Consider the following 18070-nt stretch of genomic DNA (forward strand, 5'->3'; position numbering starts at 1 on the left):
CCAGTTGGTGCTTCCCTGCCAAGGGTCCCGTGTGCCCCTGGCCACGGCTCAGGTGGGCTCTGCGGGAACCAGGACCCAGCCGGCCTGCCCTCCCGCTGCCCGTGGAGTCGTCCCCCAGGCCAAGGCAGGGCGGCAGGCATCTGGGCTTGGGGTCTGGTTGGAAGTGGGCCTTCTGTGCTGGGCTCGAGTGGGGTTAATAGTCACACTAGGGTGAGAGGCCACAGTAGGGCAAAGCGCTCAGGGTCTGGGAGCAAAGCTGTGGCTGGACACTCGCTGCTGCAGAGCTGGACAACCTGAGGTTTGTTTAAATGGGTTTTTCCTTCTTGAAACAAACAACAAAGCCATTTGCCGCCTTTGTCTTCCTGGGCCCCTGCGGTGTCGTGGTGGTGATGACATGATCATTCTGCTGTGTGAGGGGCCTGGCCCTGGGGGGATGGTCGCGGGGTCATGCTGGAAGTCTCCCTCAGGGGATGGAGCAAGGAAGAATGCGTGTGCAGGTGCACAAGCACAGACACACATCCGTACCCACCTGTGCGCTGTAGGTGTGCCGGGTGCTCATGACCCCGGACACCGCCACCCGCAGCGGCACCTCGGGCTCTTCTTGCTCCCCGTCCTGTACTGGCTGCAGGGTGTTGCTCATTTGCTCCGCAGAACTGAATCCCCTCCTACAGCTGCTCTGCCCCCTCCCCGTGGCCCCACTGCCCCAGCTTCAGACCTGACGGACTGCTGTGCCCTTTGTGGTCCTGGCCCCCTTCCCTTTCCGCTGTCAGTCAGCACAGCTTTTGGTATTTCTAGTCCTGGGTGTCCCCCTGGCCCTTGACACAGCGTCCCTGGCAGTCACCCCTCTCGCTGAGGTTGTCACAAGAATGAAATGAAGTGCTGACCCCTCTTGCCCTCTGGGAAGAGGTGGAGCATGAGTAAGACCCCACACGGGTCTCCCTGGTTGTTAGTGGATGCCCATCCTGAGGGTACCTGTGAGGCCTTCCCTGTAGGCGTCTTTAGTGGATGGTGGAGGGGCAGTGAGCTGGAGTCAGGAGTGGGCCCACCCAGGCCCTCAAGGGCCATTTCTGTCGGCCTTTGGATGGGTCCATAATTTCTTCAAGCCTCAGTTTTCTTACCTCTAAAGTGGGCATGATGATACTTCCTGAGCAGACTTACTGAGGGGACTGGAAGAAAGGGGGTGTGTGTGTGTGTGCATATGTGTGCACACATAGTACCTGTAGTGTGTTCATGCTGTGGTGAACAACAGACCTTCGTCTGTTTCACGAGTTCATGGCCAGCAGGGCCTGGGCTGTAGGCACCTGCCTGTGGGCGCAGAGAAGGGCTCTGGAAGCCAGAGCCGGAGGTGCTGAGGGCGTTGGCGGCTCCGTCATGGGGGTGGCCGGGGCACAGGACTTGAGTGAGTGAAGCCTCTGTGTGGGCAGGGGTTGAGTGGCTCCCCCGTGTGGCCTTGGAGTCTGGGGTGTGACCCTGGAGGGGACAGGTCTGCCTGCTGCCCAGGGGCTGTTGGACCCTCCTCCTCCCCCCAGGATCATCCCCTCACCACGGAGGGCAGGGCATGCGCTCCCTGGGGACCAAGAGCAGTCTCCTAGCTTCCACGGGCCTCATGACCTCATGTGCAAAGTGGCTCTGAGGGTCACACTCCTGTCACCTGCTGCAGTCTCAGGGGCAGGGTTTTGACTGTTCCAGCGTTGGTGGGGCTCCAGAAACTAGCTTGTTTTATAGATTTGAAAATTCCAGTCCGCAGCCTCTCAGAGCCACTCCTGGCTCTGCCCGTCTGTTTGGTCTCCCCATCCCCGCAGGTCCACTTTCAGGGATGTGGGCATTGGGTGGTGGGGGAGGCCCACCTGCCACCCTCCTTCTGCTGCTGAGTCTGGAATATGCTGAATAACCCCTACCCTCAGCCCAGTTCTGTGACCAGGGCCTGCAGAGGGATTGGGGGGACCCACAGGAGGGCTGCACCCCAGGACTAGCACCATCCAGGAGACTGAGGCTGGAGGCTAAGGCTGGCCACCTGAGGTTGCCAGGTGCCTGCTGCCTCCTTCCAGGCCCCGGGACCAGCCAGGCTAGGGAGACACAGGGGTGCGTGTGCTGGTGGAGGTGGCGGGAGGGGAGCCTGCTTAGTGCCCATGGGTCACCATGGCAACGGCACATCCTTGGGGGCTTTTGCAGTTTCCTGCGGCAGCCAGTGCTGCTTGGTACCCTGCAAGTACAGGCTATTTGGGTGGGAAAGCCCAGTCCGGGGATGGGGGGCCTTACACAGTGGGTGGGGGTTGTGTTTGCACATGTGCCCATGCACGTATGCACGTAAGCATGTATGCACACCTGAAACCTGGCCTGTGGAGGCCCCTGTGAAGGTATCATGCTCACATGACTGGGGGACACAGCCCACATTCCAAGGTCTTTTCCAGGGGCAGGCTGAGTTGGTTTCCCTTGCCGTGGTGACCCTTCCTACCTGGTCCCCCCAGCCCTGCCTCTCTTCCCTGTGTGTGGATATCCAGAATGAGCTCGGAGGCTTGAGCAGGGGTCCAGGCTGCACTTGCCATTGTTCCAGCCTCTTGGGCTCACACTGCCTCCAGGAAGCCCTCCCAGATATCCCATTAGCTGGCAGCACAGAGGGCCCGGGAGCAGAGGCACATCAGTCAGAGGTCAGCTGTGATGCCTCGGGCAGTCTCCTCACCCTCACTGAGCCTCTGTTTCTTCCTATTCAGTGGAGACAGGCATGGCAGCCACCTCGGTACCCATTAGGACCCGGTGGGGTGCTGCTGAGACCTGCTGTGACCTGAGGGACCAGGGATGGCAGGTGTGCTGGGTGGGGTGACGTGGCCCTGAGGGATCAGCTATAAGGAACTGAGAGGTTGGGGTGCTTAGTGGGCAGAGGAGCTGGGGGCAGGCAGGAAACCTCAGGGGCTGAATGGTACATGGGCAGACAGAGACAGTCTTTGGGGAAGGGGCATGTTGGAGCTGGAGTGGAGGGACAGGGGAGCAGCCCAGGGGTGGGGCTGCCAGCCCAGAGTTTAGGGGACACCTGGCTGGCCCCCCCACAATGTCCTGACCACGATGTCCTGTGGGCACCAGATGTCCTGGGCTTCCCCAGAGCTCTGGCTCAGTGGGGGCGTGAGGGCAGCTTGGAACCCCCAGCTTGGGGGCCATGCTTGTGTGTTGGGGGATCATGTCGTGCTGTCCTGGGCACCGTAGTTTCCCCCGTCTGGTGAGGGTGGGCCATGAGGGACTCACATGGACCAGGTGTTGCAGAAGACGGGATTTCACTGCCCTCAGGACAACACTAGGGGGCCCTCGGTGGGCAGTCAGTAAGAAGGTGACTTGAAAACGGCAGGCTACATGGAAGAACTCTACTGTCTGTCATTCTTGGGAAAGTGACATCCCCGTCCTCAGAGATCAGACAGGTCTTGGGTCTCCGGGCCTGGAGCCTGGTATGTGGCCAGCAGCCAGGTCCTCAATCTCTCCCACTTAGTGGAGCCTGGGTCCCCCTCCTACACCCCCAAGGTCTCACAGCCTCTACCAGTGCCACCCCAGAGCTAAGGCAATGTGACAGCCCCGGGGGCCCGCTCCAGAGGGGCTGGTGTGGGAGGGGGTTCCTGCAGCCCTGAGAGCCTGAGCTCCCTGGGGGTTGTCCATGAACCCCCAGAAATGGGAGCTCTGCCAGCCCTGTGTCCCCTGGCAAGGCCAGTGTGGTGCCCAGGGGCCGGCCGCAGATGGCATGCTTGGGCTGCCGTGGCTGCCCCCAGGGGCCACCTGCCCTGGGCCTGGCAGCTGTGCCTCCGAGTGCCGGGTCTTGGAGCAACAGTGAGGGTGCTGAGGCTCAGACCACAGCAAGTTGGGGGGAGTGCAGAGCCAGGGATCGGGTCCAGCTGGCCCCTGTGTGCACCTGGGACAGGGACGCAGCGCTGCTCGTCACCGCTCTCTCCCTCGGCAGACGGCGCCCCGCTCAGCGAGTTCTCCTGGTCGTCCTCCCTGTCTGTGGTGGCCGTGTCTTTCTCTGGGCTCTTCACCGTCATCGCCCTCATGCTGGCCTGCCTGTGCTGTAAGAAGGGCGGCATCGGGTTCAAGGTGAGGGCTGGGGGTGGGGGGCTAAGGACGGGATCCCCAGGGCCGGCCCTCTGGCATCCACTCGGCACTGGCCTGCCTTCCCTCCTGGGGCTGCCTGGGGATCATGGAGACCCAGGCCTGGGACCCCATAAGCCTCTCTTCTGGGGGTGGCTGACAGAGTTGTAGGGGCTGTCAGGGACCCCTCCCACTGCCTCCCCCAGTTTGAGTCCCCTCCATGGGGGCAGGGGCTCATTACCATCACCTCCCAGCCCAGGGCCAGGTCTCTGTGGGCCCTGCCTCCAGGGACAGTGAGGAGGGGCCTTGGTGGGGGGCAGGGGCTCTGTGCTCAGCAATTCCTTGAATCTCTGCTCATTCAAATCAGCAAAGGAAGACCAGAGTTGCCCAGACACACTTGCTGTCCTGCCAAGCAGCTCTCTGGCTGGGGTCACCTTACCCTGGGGTTTTCTGCCCCGTGAGGAAAGGATTGTGTACTGTGTAGGAATCACAGAGCAGGGACAGCAGGAGTCATCATTGCTGTTTCTGGAACATCGGCTGGACCCTGGGCTGCCTTCCCTCAGGCCGCCCTGGTGGGGCTAAGATCCTGGGCTGGGTCCCGGGGCCAAGGTGCCCCTCCTAAGGAGGGTAGCCGAGGGGCATCCCCTGGGGTGCTGTTCCCCAATCCTACAAGTACCCTCAGCTGCCCCCATGTTCAGCTTCTGGTCCTCTGAGCGTGCAGGACCAGGAGAAAAAGCTGGGAACTGCGCAGCACATCTAGGGCCCCCGCCCCCAGCCCCGTGGGGCCGAGTTCTGCAGACTTTGCTGCCTGTGGTCATTCTCCCGCCCCCTCAGCTGCCCCACCCTGGGCTGGAGGTCAGATTCCTGGGCAGGCAAGGTCGGGGGGGAGGGCTGTCCTGTGGCCCAGCATAGCACCACCCCCCACCACCGTTCCCATTCTAAGTGACCACACTGCAGCCATGCCACCCTCCTTTTAGAAGACAGTGCCCTCCCCACATATGTCTCATCACTTGTGGGCCAGGAGAGCTGAGTCCTCCCAGTGCTTGCCTTTTTCCAAGGTGTCTCTGCCACACTTCATGGCCGGGTCATCCTCCCAGAGCCCTCTGAGGAGCAGGCCGGGGAAGCACAGGGCCTGGGCAGCAAGGCCATGGCCCCAGGAGCCTTGGGCCCACACCCGAGCCCCTGCACCGTCTCCCTGACCTGCAGGGCACAGTGGGCTGGGCCAGGCGATGCTGGCATTTTCCTGGAGGATCCTGGCGCCAGGCGAGGCGGTGGCGGGGGGAGGGCTGGGCTGGGGGCGGGGGCCTGGGTCGGGTTGTATAAGTCAGCCCCTCCTCAGGGTGCTGAGAGAACAAGGCCCCAAACAAGGGCCAGCGCAGCCCCCTCCTACCCGTGCCCTCCTCACCTCCTGGGGACATGGTGCCCGGAACATTCCAGCACCAGCGCGCCTCCGTGGGAGGGCCGGCCTGTGCAGCGGGCCCCTGCCTGGGCTCCCCCACCTGGAGCTGCACTGGGGGACGGGGCTGGGCCACGATGCTCACACTGTCCTACCTGATTGCCCGCTGCGCTGGCTCCATCTGGCGGGCCTCCAGGTGGCAGCGTCAGGTAACCAGCTGGGGCTGCGGCCAGGCCCCTGGGGGTGGGGGTGGGCATCTGTGCCCTCTTCAGAGTCACGTCTGGGATTACAGGGCGAGGAGAGTGGTTCTGACGGCCCCAGAGTGGTCGCCTGGGGAGGGGGAATCCCTTGTAGACCTGCCCCGAGAGGCTCCGTCGTCTCAGGGTGCAGTCCAGGACAGGCCTGCAGGGACACCCCAGAGGACTCCCAGCCTCCTCCTTGCAGCCGAGGAAATCGAGGCCCAGAGAAAGCAGGGTCCTTGGGTCTCAGCACTGGGGGAGGAACCCAGCCCTCTTGGGTCCCAGGCCGGCTGCCTGTCCACAGGGGCAGCCCCACTGCAGCTCCGTGGAAGTCCTGTGACCCTCGGCTTCTGTTTCCCGCCTGGCGGTGGTCAGTCTGGGTCAGACAGGCCTGTGGTGCTGGAACTGGGGTTCCGCTTCTGGCCTGGGGCTCCTGGGGGACTTGGCCATGGCTCAGGAATGTGAGGGGGGCTTCCTCAGACAGAGGCAGGTGGGAGGTTGTAAAGTTCAACATAGCAGCCAGGCCCAGGAGAGACCCAGCCTGGCGCCCAGGGCCAGGCTCTTAAGGAGCCTGGGGAGAGGATGGATGCTGGCCCACCTGGGTCAGGTCCCAGGGTCCTGCAGGCAGACGACTGTGGCAGGTGGCATCGCCTGCCCGGGGGCGGAACTGGTTGGGGAGGTGGGCTGTCAGGAGTGCTTCTTGTCCCGGAGGGGTGGGGGCACTTAGTTGCTTGTTCACTGGGGCAGGGTTGGGGGGTGTGATGGAGACCCCGTCCTGGATCTCCAGCCGTGACCCTGAAGCAACTGACCGTGGGTGCCCTGCCCAGGGCAAAGGCTGCAGGGAAGTGGGGTGCTGAGACGAGTGGGGGGCTGACCCTGGATGGGCCGGGGCAGCTGGCCTCCAGACGCACCCCCCCCCTACTCCCTGCCACCAAGGGGCCGGTGCTGCCCGCCTCAACCTGAGCCTGGTAGGCCTGGTGTGGACGGGCTGAGGCCGGGGGAGGCACGGCTGCCCTGGAGCTCATGGGCCCCTCCCTTGAGGCTCTGCCTGTCGGGGACAAACCCCCACCTACCTCCCAACCAACACAGAACAAACCCTGCCTTCCTGGGGCAGCTGCTGTCCCTGGGGGAGGGGGCGGCAGGGAGTGGGGTCTGTTCTCTGCTCCGAGGAGAGGAGGTGGGTGGAGGAGGCAGCTGGCAGGGGTGCTGGTGGGAGCTGGGCCCTGGGAAGAAAGGGGCCTTTCAGAGCTGGCCTGCACCCCTTGTTCCCTCCCCGCCCTGCCCCCGACCCTCCCCGTTCTGGGGAGCCCTGGAGCTCACCGCGTGTGCACTGCTTGGCCCAGGAGTTTGAGAATGCCGAGGGGGAAGAGTACGCAGCCGACTTCTCGGCACAGGGCTCCCCTGCCGCAGCGGCTCAGAACGGGCCTGACGTGTACGTCCTGCCGCTCACCGAGGTCTCCCTGCCCATGGCCAAGCAGCCCGGGCGCTCAGGTGAGTGACGCCCCCCTGGCCCCGTGGGCCCAGGTGGGAGGCTCGGGGGAGGCACGGGGTTGGGGTGTATCCCCTTCTGCTGGGACCTGGGGCGCTGTGAGCAGGCTTGGGCCAGCTGGGGCTGCTGGGCGAAGGGGCAGGGGTTGCTCCGTCTGGTCCTGGGAGGGGCACTGGTGTGCTGGGAGGAGGGGCTTCTCTGTGGTCCCTAGGACGAGGGCTCCCGGGGGCAGGGCCCACCCCTTGCGGGGAGGGGCTCTTCGGGGTGGGGCCTTTTGCTCAGGACCCTGGGAGGGGGCAGGAGAGGCCTGGGTGGGCGTGTGCAGGTGCAGGCGGGGCCTCTCGTTGGCTTCCTTATCTTTTCTCCCACTCGCCCCATCCCGTGGTCCCCCACCAGGGTGGCCACCAACATGGCAGATGCAGGGCCCAAACCACAGAGGTTAAAGGTCCGTAGCCAAGCTGGGCTTTGCACCTGCCTTTGCCTGGAGAAGGAAATGGTAACCCACTCCAGTACTCTTGCCTGGAAAATCCCATGGACCGAGGATCCTGGTATGCCACAGTCCATGGGGTCGCAAAGAGTCAGACATGACTGAGCGACTTCACTTCACTTCCCTTGCCTGATCCAGTGCTCTGAGAACTCCCAGTTGTGTCTGGAGGCTGGTGGGGTGTCTCCAGCCCCAGGAACCCTTTCCAAGAGCTTCACGGCCAGGCCTGGGCCTGCCCCCAGCTCCTCCAGGCGCACTGAGTGGTTGGCACCAGGGTCTGTGATACTCGGCCTGTCCCACTGGCTTGTGTTCTGGGCCCTACTGGGTCGTGCCCACAGTGCTGCCCACCCTGGAGCCCAGCCTTCATCCTGGGCTGGGGGCTTCCAAGATACAGGGCTGGGCCCTGCCCCCAGGCCCCATGACTATCGCTCCCCACTCCCAACAGTGTCTCCTGGAGGAGAACTCACCAGGTAGGCAGGAATTTCAGGGCCCACAGGAGCACCATATAAAATCTTGAAGGAGGGGTAGCTGCTATAGGAGGCCCTCCAACCTTCCTGGGTGACCATGGGAGTCTCCGCCTGTGCTGACACCGGGAGCCAGTTTGGAGCAAGGGGTCCCCTCAGGGGACACTGCACCCCTGGCTGGGGCCTGACAACTGCCCCTGGCAGTATGTGTGCCTGGGACCCTGAGGAATCTTTGAGACCCAGCTTCTTCCATCCCTTAGGGGACTGTCCCTGGGGATGAGGGGGACAGAGACCCAGGGGAGGGCAGTGATCACATTTTCCATTTTACAGCTCTGCTCTGCTCTCTGTTGGGTACTCTGCTTCTGGGGAGGGAGAGAGATTTGGGTGAAGCTGGGAGAGCAGCCCCCCTGGAGGTTAAGGATTTAAAACCTAGGCAGCAAGGGCCACCCCTCTACACTGCAGGGGAAGATGGCCCAGCCAGGCCCAGTCTTCAGGCTCCCCAGCCTGGCTCCGTGGGCACTGCCCCTTGGGTGCAGACCCCTGGCCCAGCCTGCCTTGCCCCCTGCAGCTGCCAGGAGAGAGAGCTTTTCCACTGGCTGGCACTTGGCATGCTCTCCTCCATCACTGCCCCAGGGTCCACTGTCAGGGCTGCTGAGCCTGCCTGGGGAGACCCCAGGCTGGAGATGGAGGGGCAGCAGGCTGGGGCCCAGGTGGAGGAGCCCTGGGACTCAGGGCCCAGTTGGACCCCTTGCCCCCAATTCTGCTCAGCATTGAGGTCAGCACTGCCTGGGGTCTGCAGTCCCCGGGAACAGCCCCTCACCCTCGGAGTCTACTGGCTGGCTAGTTCAGCCTGCCTCCTGGGCCCTCTGGGCAGCTAGCGTGGGAGCAGAATTCGGGGAATCCCTTGGGGCACAGGCGGCATGTGGGTGGGCTCAGCAGCTCTGGCCCTTCCTCTGGGGCCTTCACTGACCCTTCTTCCCTGCTGACCTCACCCGGCCCAGCCCGCAGGAGAATGGGCCCAGTGTGTTCCGTACAGGGCTGTGCCAAGCAGCCCCCAACAAAAGAGCCTTTGGGGTGCCTGGCGCTGGAATGCCAGCCTGTGGCAGGGGTGAGGGGACGGGCCACTCCACTGCCCTCCTCCCCAAGGCCTCCGCCCCAGCCACACTGCCTGCCTGGCCTTGCCTATGCGCTGGTCCCGGCTCCAGGGCCCGCTGTCTGCAGTCTGGCTTGTCCCTGTAGCCAGGGGCACAGCCTTCCCAGACCCACTTAGAAACATGCCCAGGTGTAGCTTGCAGGTCCACAACTCCCCTGGGCAGCAGGCACCCTGCTCCTGATGGCAGCCCCCATCAGGAGGGGGCAGGGGGCTCTGGGCAGCTTCCCAGAACAGGCCAGGCAGGCAGCCCCTTTGGAGGAAAGGCGAGAGAAGGTGGGGTGGTGATGGAGGCCGAGCTGGCATCCCTGAGCCCCCTGCCCTATTACAGTGCAGCTGCTCAAGTCCACAGACCTGGGCCGGCACAGCCTTCTGTACCTGGAGGAGATCGGCCACGGCTGGTTTGGGAAGGTGAGTTGCTGTCCCTGGGGTCAGTGGGGGCAGAGGCTGGCAGCATGGTCCCTTTTGCCTGGCAGGTGGAGCAGGCGGGCTTCCTCCCCAGTCCTGGGGTCTTCTCTTAAGGTGCACCCACTGAGCCCTCCCTGGGGGCCTCCGGGTCTGGCACCCCTTCTCCACAAATCCTGGTATCACGCTGGCAGGTACCTGTGACTGGGCAGGGACAGGGAGCAGCGTCTGGGTCCTGGCTTCGCCCTGAGCACCAGGCAGGGGGTGGGGGACGGTGGGTCCATCTTCCTCACGGCAGACCCCCAGAGCTCTGAGAACAGCTAGGGACCTTGGGGGAGGCAGACACTGAAGACAGAGTGTTACAGCCAGGAGGGTTTGCCTAGGAGGGATCCAGAAACCATTTTGCAGATGAGTAAATTGAGGCCTAGAGGAGCCCATGGACAGAGGAGCCTGGAGGGCTACAGTCCATGGGGTTGCAGAGTCGGACATGACTGAGGCAACTTAGCACACACTCAACTTGAGGCGCAGAATGAGCCAAGCTTTGGCCGGAGGAGCAAGGCTGGGGGCGGAGCCTGGGGAGGGTGGTGTCTGCCCACCTGGTGATGCCTGCCCCTCAGGTGTTCCTGGGGGAGGTGAACTCGGGCATCAGCAGCACCCAGGTGGTGGTGAAGGAGCTGAAGGCGAGCGCCAGCGTGCAAGAGCAGATGCAGTTCCTGGAGGAGGCACAGCCCTACAGGTGGGTGGCCCAGGGCACCGGCTCTGCTGGAGGGGCTGGGGTGGGGCACTGCCCGGGAGGCGGGGGTGCGGGCCCTGCAGACAAAGGCAAGCTCTGTGCTGTTCCGCTCTCCTCGGCCCTGCAGCGCCAGCCCCCCGCCCCCTCGCCCCCTCCCTGCCCTGAGTGCGAGTCAGGGGTGGCCTGTTGGCTCCCGCAGGGCCCTGCAGCACAGCAACCTTCTCCAGTGCCTGGCCCAGTGTGCCGAGGTGACGCCCTACCTGCTGGTGATGGAGTTCTGCCCGATGGTGAGTCGCCCGCTCCCCCTAGTCCCTGCCCTGCACTTCTGGAACATGGGACTGGCATCCTGCAGAGGGGCCTTGGCGGAGCCGGGGACCCCTCAGCCCCACCCTGTGGGCCTCAGATCCCCCCAAAGTGGGGTCCAGGTGGCCCTGCACCACTGCCTTCCAGAAGTGACCTGGGGGAGGAGGGAGGTGACCCCACCGCCATAGAGACGGCAGCTGTCCAGGCTGGGCATCCACGGTGCCCGGGGTGGGGGTGGGGGCAGCTGCGTCCCCATCTGCCTGTGCTGCTCAGAGTCACAGCGGTTTTCCCGAGGGTCACCCCGGCCTGCTTGGGGGGCTCAAAGCCCTCATGTCTGGTCCACAGCCTCGCTCATACTTTAGTCTCCAGCAGTGACTGCCTGTTAATGGCCTTGCGGGGCCCCTCACAAACAGACAGATGGACAGATGCACACACATGCGCGCACACACACACATGCACAGCTGAGCCGCCTGCCCCCAGGGAGGTGCCCTTCCTCAGATGTGAGTCCCCCCTGCTGTCTAGTTTCTGGACTCCCAGGGCTTCCCCAGAACGGTTGGGAGCCCCTGGAGCTGGGCGGTGTCAGCCGGTCAGGGAGTTCCCGTGGACCCTCTGGTCACTGGCTCTCGGCTCTGTCGAGGCTCGGCTTCACGGCCTGTGTGGCCTGTCTGCCGCCCACCATCCGAGGGGTGGCGAGCACCTGGCCCCAGGGGTCTGCAGGTGGGATGTGGCCCTGCTAGCCCTCAGGCCGGGGGTCAGCTTGGGGAAAGTGTCTGCTGCCCGTAGGATCATCCTGCTGATGGCTGGCCTCTGGGGGGCGGACACAGGGGCTTCACTGGGCAGCAGTAACCCCGCAGAGTTAGCAGGATGCCTGGTCTCCCACGGGCCCTGCTGGGGAGGGAGGGCCTGCGGGGCGGGCAGCCGCTCCCCGCTGGCTGGTAATGGTGCTGCCCTTCTCGACAGGGGGATCTCAAGGGCTACCTGCGGAGCTGTCGGGTGGCCGAGTCCATGGCGCCCGACCCCCTGACCCTGCAGCGCATGGCCTGCGAGGTGGCCTGTGGCGTCCTGCACCTGCATCGCAACAACTATGTGCACAGGTGAGGGCGGGGCCGGCCCGTGGGCTCTCAGCCTGGCCTCCACCCCTGCTCTGGGGGCCGCTGGAGGGGGGCCCTCAGTGAATTGGTTAGTCTTTGTTCAGCCTCTCGGGACCACCATGCAAAGGGATTTTATCAAATAAAAAGCACCAGGCAGAGGGGAGCTGGACACCTGCTTCTGCAGGAGGGTTAATCGAGGGGACACGCACTGTCTGGCTAGCCTGGGCAGGTACGTGGTAGGGCTGAGACCCGTCCTTTGTCCCCACGGTGGTCAGCGCTGCCCAGTGGCCCCATGCTGGCCCCCGCTTTCCTCTGTCTCCCTCAGGCCCGAGGGGAGGGGTGGCTCTGTCCTGTTTCCTGCCCTGGCCCCCAAAGTTGGAAAGATGGGCCAGGGTCCGGCCTAGGGGGGCGTGCCTGAAGAAGTGGCGATGGACGTGGCCCTGCCAGCCCTGGACAGCACATGGGCCGTCCTCCCCAACAATATCCTGGTGCTGAGTGATGACACACCAACTCCAGCATCAGTGATTTTGTTGAAGAGGGCAGCTGCCAGCCTCCCGACTGCCTGCCGAGCCCAGGCCAGCCCAGCCCAGCCCACCCCACCCCAAGCACTCATCTGTGGCCCCCAGCACAGCTGCACTTTGGCCAAGGTGTGCTGAGCCCACGTTTGCCCCGGTGTCTCGGGCTCCAGACTCCCATGGGGCCATCAGGCAGGCAGGGGAGAAGCCAGTAGCCAAGGCTGGCCTTGGGTGGGAGATAAAGGTGGGCGTGAGCGGTCCCGCTGGGCGGGCACTCCACAGCACCCCCTGCCTGGGGCCCTGTGTGGACAGGGCCAGGGCAGGACCCGTGGCTCTCCATTTTTCCACTGACGCTTGCCTCTAGGGAGCGGAGGGTGGCAGTGTAGTGGGCCGGAGCAGACTGCTGTGTCCCCGGGCTGGCGCGCCCCCAAGGGACAGGTCTGCAGACTGGTGTCTGAGGAGAAGCAAGGGAGTGGATCGGCTTCCAGTGAGGGAGGCCCCACCCAAGGAGAGCCCTTGGGTACCTTGCAGCTGGCCCTGGGCCTCATTTTCCTTGTCTGCATTCTAATGTGTGTTGCCCCGTCCACTCAGACCCTCGAAGTGTCCAGGCTGGGGCTCTGGGCAGGGGGAGGGTGGGTGGGCAGGCTCTTGGATGCCCCTTTTCCCTCACCCACCAAACTGAGTCGAGGACACCCTTGTCAACAAGCGGCCCAGTCCCCTTGCTGTCCCAGGCGCCCCAACCTGGCACTGCCGGCTGACCCCACCCTCCCGCCCCCCAGTGACCTTGCTCTGAGGAACTGTCTGCTCACGGCTGACCTGACGGTCAAGATCGGCGACTACGGCCTGTCTCACGGCAAATACAGGGTGAGTAGGGGGGGCCGGACCAGGGCAGGGCTGCCCGCGCGGGCCCGGGATGACCCTGTCCCACGTGCCAACAGGAGGACTACTTTGTGACGGCTGACCAGCTGTGGGTGCCGCTGCGCTGGATCGCGCCTGAGCTGGTGGACGAGGTGCACTGCAACCTGCTAGTGGTGGACCAGACCAAGGCCAGCAACGTGTGGTGAGTGTGAGCCTGGCGGTCCCCGTGAGGACGCCACAACGCTCTGCCTGTCTGCAACCGCAGCCCTCACGGCGGCCCCGCCCGGTGCCGAGTGAATGTCCCGTGAGGGCCTGGGGCACTGAGGGGCTGAGTCCCACCTGCCCACCCGCAGGCTCCCTCGCATTGGAGGGGATGCAGACTGGCCCCTCAAGGCAAGGCCACGTGTGGGAGGCTGTGCTTGTCTGTCCAGCCCTGTTGCCCTGTAGGAGGTGGCCAAACACAGCCCCGGGTGAGGTCGTGGGGGTTCTGGAGCCACGACCAAGGCTCATGGCAGCGGGGCGGGCAGAGCTGCAGGGCCTGTGGAGGAAGCCCTGCCCCCCGTTCCCCTCCCAGGATCTACTGGGCCAACACCTGGAGATGGTAGGGTCAGAGTAGCAGGTTGAGACATGGGGCATCGTGGTAGCACCTGTTCCCATGAGAGGGGTGGGTAGGGGCTGGGGGTCTCCTGTGACCACAGCCTGGAGGCACTAGGCTGGGCAGGTGTTTGGACCCAGTACTGCAGCCTCTAGAGGCTTGGCCATGGTGGTCCCCCGTTCCTGGCCTTGACCCATCTCTGCTTTCCCCTCCTGTGCCCTTCCAGCCTGAGGCCTGTCCGGCCTCCCTCTGCTCCTGATGAACCCTCAGGGCCTGGATCCAGGGTTCAGCCCTCCTTCCTCTAGGGGTCTCCCCTGAGCCATTAATTCTGCCCCCGACACAGACACTCCATTTCCCCGCTCGACTCTCCACGTGGCTGACTCTCCCCTGCCTGCTCGCTCACCCACACTGACTGGTGTCCCCAGATGACTTTGGCCAAGGCCACTGTGACTTCTCTGTTGCCAAACCTGGTCTGTCCCTCGTGCCCCCAGCCTCCCAGGATGGCCTGGAGTCCCCAGGAGCTGGCAGAAGCCACCACCCACTGGAAGGATCCCAGTTGCCTTCTCCCAGCCCTCAGTGCGCTGACTGCCTGGCCAGTTCCCTTGGCCCACTCATGCTGGCTGGGGTGTCCCTAGGCCCCGCAACTCCCTTCCTCCAGCCTCCACAGGAGTCTGGTGGGACTGGGAGCTTCTCCAGGGCAGCTCCTGCCCCTGGCAGTGTCTGAGTTTCAGCCCGGCACGGGAATGAATGAATGAACAAACGGACTTGGCTGGTGGGAGGCCAGTCTGGCTTTTATTTGTCCAGGCACCCTGGGCATGGGCTCAGACCTGCCCAGGTGGCACGTCCTGCCCATTTACTGAAGGAAGGCGCTGTCTTCTGGCCACGGGTGTGATGATGGGAGCTGCCCTTGGCACCCAAGGCTTCGAGAACACTTGGACAGCCCTCTGATAGCCGTCATCCTCACAGGTCCCTAGGCGTGACCATCTGGGAACTCTTCGAACTGGGAGCACAGCCCTACCCCCACCACTCGGACCGGCAGGTGCTGGCCTATGCTGTCCGAGAACAGCAGCTCAAGCTGCCCAAGCCTCAGCTGCAGCTGACCCTCTCCGACCGCTGGTGAGGCCCCCAGGGCCAGGCAGGGGTGAGGTGGCCCTGGCGGGAAGGCCAAGGCAGAGAGGAGTGCTCTGGGTCCCTGGAGCCAAAGCGGCTCTTCCTGACCACCTGGGTTTCCAGTTCACCCTGGCTGCCCCCTGGCTAACTGTGACCTCTGGGCCACCTTCCGTGCCCTCGGTGGAATGTCTTCTTTACCCAAAACACAAATTTGCCTGCAGGCCTGGCAGGGATGAATGGGCTTGGGGAACCGTGCCCTGATCCATGCCATCGTCCACATCACTGAGCCCATTTTAGGAGACTCCCTTAACTACCCCCAGGGGCTCTTGAGTGTGAGCAGGAGGGGAACCCAGACTGGCTGGGGGCAGACTGGCTCACTCCTTGGGGGCTGGGGTCCTGGCTGGGCAGTACCACCTGTGTGTGGCGGGGAGGCAGGGACTGAGCCCCAGGGCATCCCTTCCCGCAGGTACGAGGTGATGCAGTTCTGCTGGCTGCAGCCTGAGCAGCGGCCGACGGCCGAGGAGGTGCACCTGCTACTGTCCTACCTGTGCGCCAAGGGCGCCACGGAGGCGGAGGAGGAATTCGAGCGGCGCTGGCGCTCACTGCGGCCCGGTGGGGGCAGCGCGGGTGCCGGGCTAGGGGTGGCAGGCCTGGCCCTGGGGGGCACGGGTGAGCTGCTCGCCACCTCCTCCTTCCCGCTGCTGGAGCAGTTCGCTGGCGACGGCTTCCACGCGGAGGGCGACGACGTGCTGACAGTGACTGAGACCAGCCATGGCCTCAACTTCGAGTACAAGTGGGAAGCGGGCCGCGGCGCCGAGGCCTTCCCGCCACCAGAGGGCGCCCTGAGCCCGGGCCGAGAAGCGCGCCTGCAGGAGCTCTGTGTCCCGGATGGCGCGCCCCCGGGCGTGGTGCCGGTGCTCAGCGCTCACAGCCCCTCTGTGGGCAGTGAGTACTTCATCCGCCTGGAAGACCCCGCGCCTGCCGCGGACCATGACCCCGACTGCACTGGCTGTGCCCCCAGCACGCTTGCCGCCGCCCTGCGCCCCGATGGTAGTGACCAAGATGAAGACTCCGATGGGAGCACGGCGGCCTCGCTGGTCATGGAGCCGCTGCTCGGCCACGCGCCGCCCGCGGATGGCCCCTGGGGCCACTGCGACTACTACCCATGCAAGAGCCACGCCCGTGACCTTTCCTGCGCCTCCCGCTCACCCTCACCAGAGGCACCGATGCTGGCGGAGCCTGGAGCCGAGGATATCGACTGGGGCGTGGGGGCCTTCTGTCCCCCATTCTTTGAGGACCCACTGGGCATATCCCCCTCGCGGAGCTCTGGGGACCGACTATCCCCAGGTGGGGAGGAGCTGGGGGAGGCTGAGGCGTCCAGAGCTGCCCAGTACAGACACTGGAGCTCCAACGTGTCTGCCAACAACAACAGTGGCAGTCGAGAGCCGGAATCCTGGCTCCCAGGCCTCTCAGGCTACACGGACTGCTGCCCTGGTGTGAAGCAGACCTTGTGGGCCATCCCTGAGCTGGGCCATCCTCTGACCCCAGAGGTTCCCAGAGAGTCTCTCCTTGGGCCAAAGGGGGCCTCCTTGGGTCAGGAGCTGGGCCACTGCCTTGGCCTCCCCCATCTGTATCCTGCTGAGGGCCTGACACCTGCCCCCTGCCTGGTCACCTCCGCCTGGACAGAGGCAGCCATAAGCGGGGGTGACAGTCCCCAGGCAGAGCCCAGGCTTGCAGAGGAGGCCGAGGGGTCTGCTGGACTCCAACTGCCCCTTCCCTCCATCCCATCCCCATCCCAAGAGGGAGCCCCACTTCCTGCTGAGGAGGCCAGCACCCCGCCCACCCTGCCTGCCTCACCCACGCCCACTGGCAGCCAGGCACCTGCCACTGAGCCAGCCCAGACCCTCGACAGCGACAGCGGTAGCAGCTCCCCTGAGCTGGAGGCTCCAGGGAGTGAAGATGAGGACACCACCGAGGCCACTTCTGGTGTCTTCACTGACTTGTCCAGTGACGGCCCACAGGCTGAGAAACTAGACGTGACACCAGCTTTCCGCTCCCTGCAGAAGCAGGTGGGGACCCCCGACTCCTTGGACTCCCTGGACATCCCGTCCTCGGCCAGTGATGGTGGCTGTGAGGTCTTCAGCCCATCAGCTGTCAGCACCCCTGGCGGGCAGCTCCGAGCCCTGGACAGCGGCTATGACACGGAGAACTACGAGTCCCCAGAGTTCATACTCAAGGAGGCCCATGAGCCCTGTGAGCCCGAGGCCTTTGGGGAGCTGGCCTCAGAGGGTGAGAGCCCGGGGCCCGAGACTCGGCTCTCTGCCTCCCTAGGTGGCCTCAGCGAGAAGAATCCCTACCGCGACTCTGCCTACTTCTCAGACCTGGACACGGAGCCAGAGCCCCCCGTGGGCCCCAAGGAGAAGCATGGAGGTGTCCCAGTCCCCAGGCCAGAGCCTGATCTGGAGAGCCCGAAGAGCCCCAGGCTGCAGTCTGCACAGCCCTCCCCTGAGCTGGGGGTCCCCGGGGAGGCACAGGGCGCTGGCCCCAGGGAGGTGCCACCACTGCCACTCTCACTGTCATTGCCTGAGGACTCTTCCCCAGAGCCAAGCGCCTGCCCCACAGGCCCCAGGCAGGAGCCTCCCTGGCCCCAAGACCCAGTCCAGGTGCCACCCATGCCCAACCCCGTGAGTTCTAAGATTTTCTTGCTGACTCCAGTCCGGCCAAGCTCAGAAAGCCACCGCCCAGAGCTCCAGGAGACCCTGGGACTGCTGTCAGGGTCGAACCTGCAGGAACAGACGGGGGGCCCAGGTGCCTCCAGAACCCCGCTCTGCCTGACCCTGCCCGGACTCCCCGCGGCCCCGGAGGGGCGGCCGGAGGAGGAAGAAGAGGACAGCGAGGACAGCGATGAGTCGGACGAAGAGCTCCGCTGCTACAGCATCCAGGAGCCAAGCGAGGAGAGCGAGGAGGAGGTGCCGCCCGTGCCAGTGGTGGTGGCGGAGAGCCAGAGCGCGCGCAACCTGCGCAGCCTGCTTAAGATGCCGAGCCTGCTGTCCGAGGCCTTCTGCGAGGACCTGGAGCGCAAGAAGAAAGCTGTGTCCTTCTTCGACGACGTCACTGTCTACCTCTTTGACCAGGTGGGCAGCTGCCCTGGGCTTGGCGTGGGGAGAGGGGCC

General features: G+C 64.7%; 1 protein-coding gene across 3 annotated transcripts in view; it reads left to right on the plus strand.

Annotated features, from left to right (window-relative positions):
- The window catches only part of AATK (apoptosis associated tyrosine kinase), a 39900-nt gene that overhangs the window by 19049 nt on the left and 2781 nt on the right, over window positions 1-18070 (plus strand). For 2 of the 3 annotated variants that reach the window (XM_061144560.1, XM_061144559.1), the window contains exons 2-10: window positions 7044-7191; window positions 9619-9698; window positions 10310-10428; window positions 10625-10712; window positions 11689-11822; window positions 13114-13198; window positions 13273-13394; window positions 14754-14903; window positions 15364-18031. In XM_061144560.1, coding sequence (XP_061000543.1) covers window positions 7167-7191; window positions 9619-9698; window positions 10310-10428; window positions 10625-10712; window positions 11689-11822; window positions 13114-13198; window positions 13273-13394; window positions 14754-14903; window positions 15364-18031 — 3471 coding nt within the window. In that variant the 5' untranslated portion in view covers window positions 7044-7166. Of the gene's footprint in view, window positions 1-3937; window positions 4072-7043; window positions 7192-9618; window positions 9699-10309; window positions 10429-10624; window positions 10713-11688; window positions 11823-13113; window positions 13199-13272; window positions 13395-14753; window positions 14904-15363; window positions 18032-18070 lie in introns of all 3 variants that reach the window. The other variant, XM_061144558.1, reaches the window with a different exon arrangement.

The sequence above is a fragment of the Dama dama genome, chromosome 5, assembly GCF_033118175.1.
Source record: "Dama dama isolate Ldn47 chromosome 5, ASM3311817v1, whole genome shotgun sequence".
Classification (NCBI taxonomy): domain Eukaryota; kingdom Metazoa; phylum Chordata; class Mammalia; order Artiodactyla; family Cervidae; genus Dama; species Dama dama.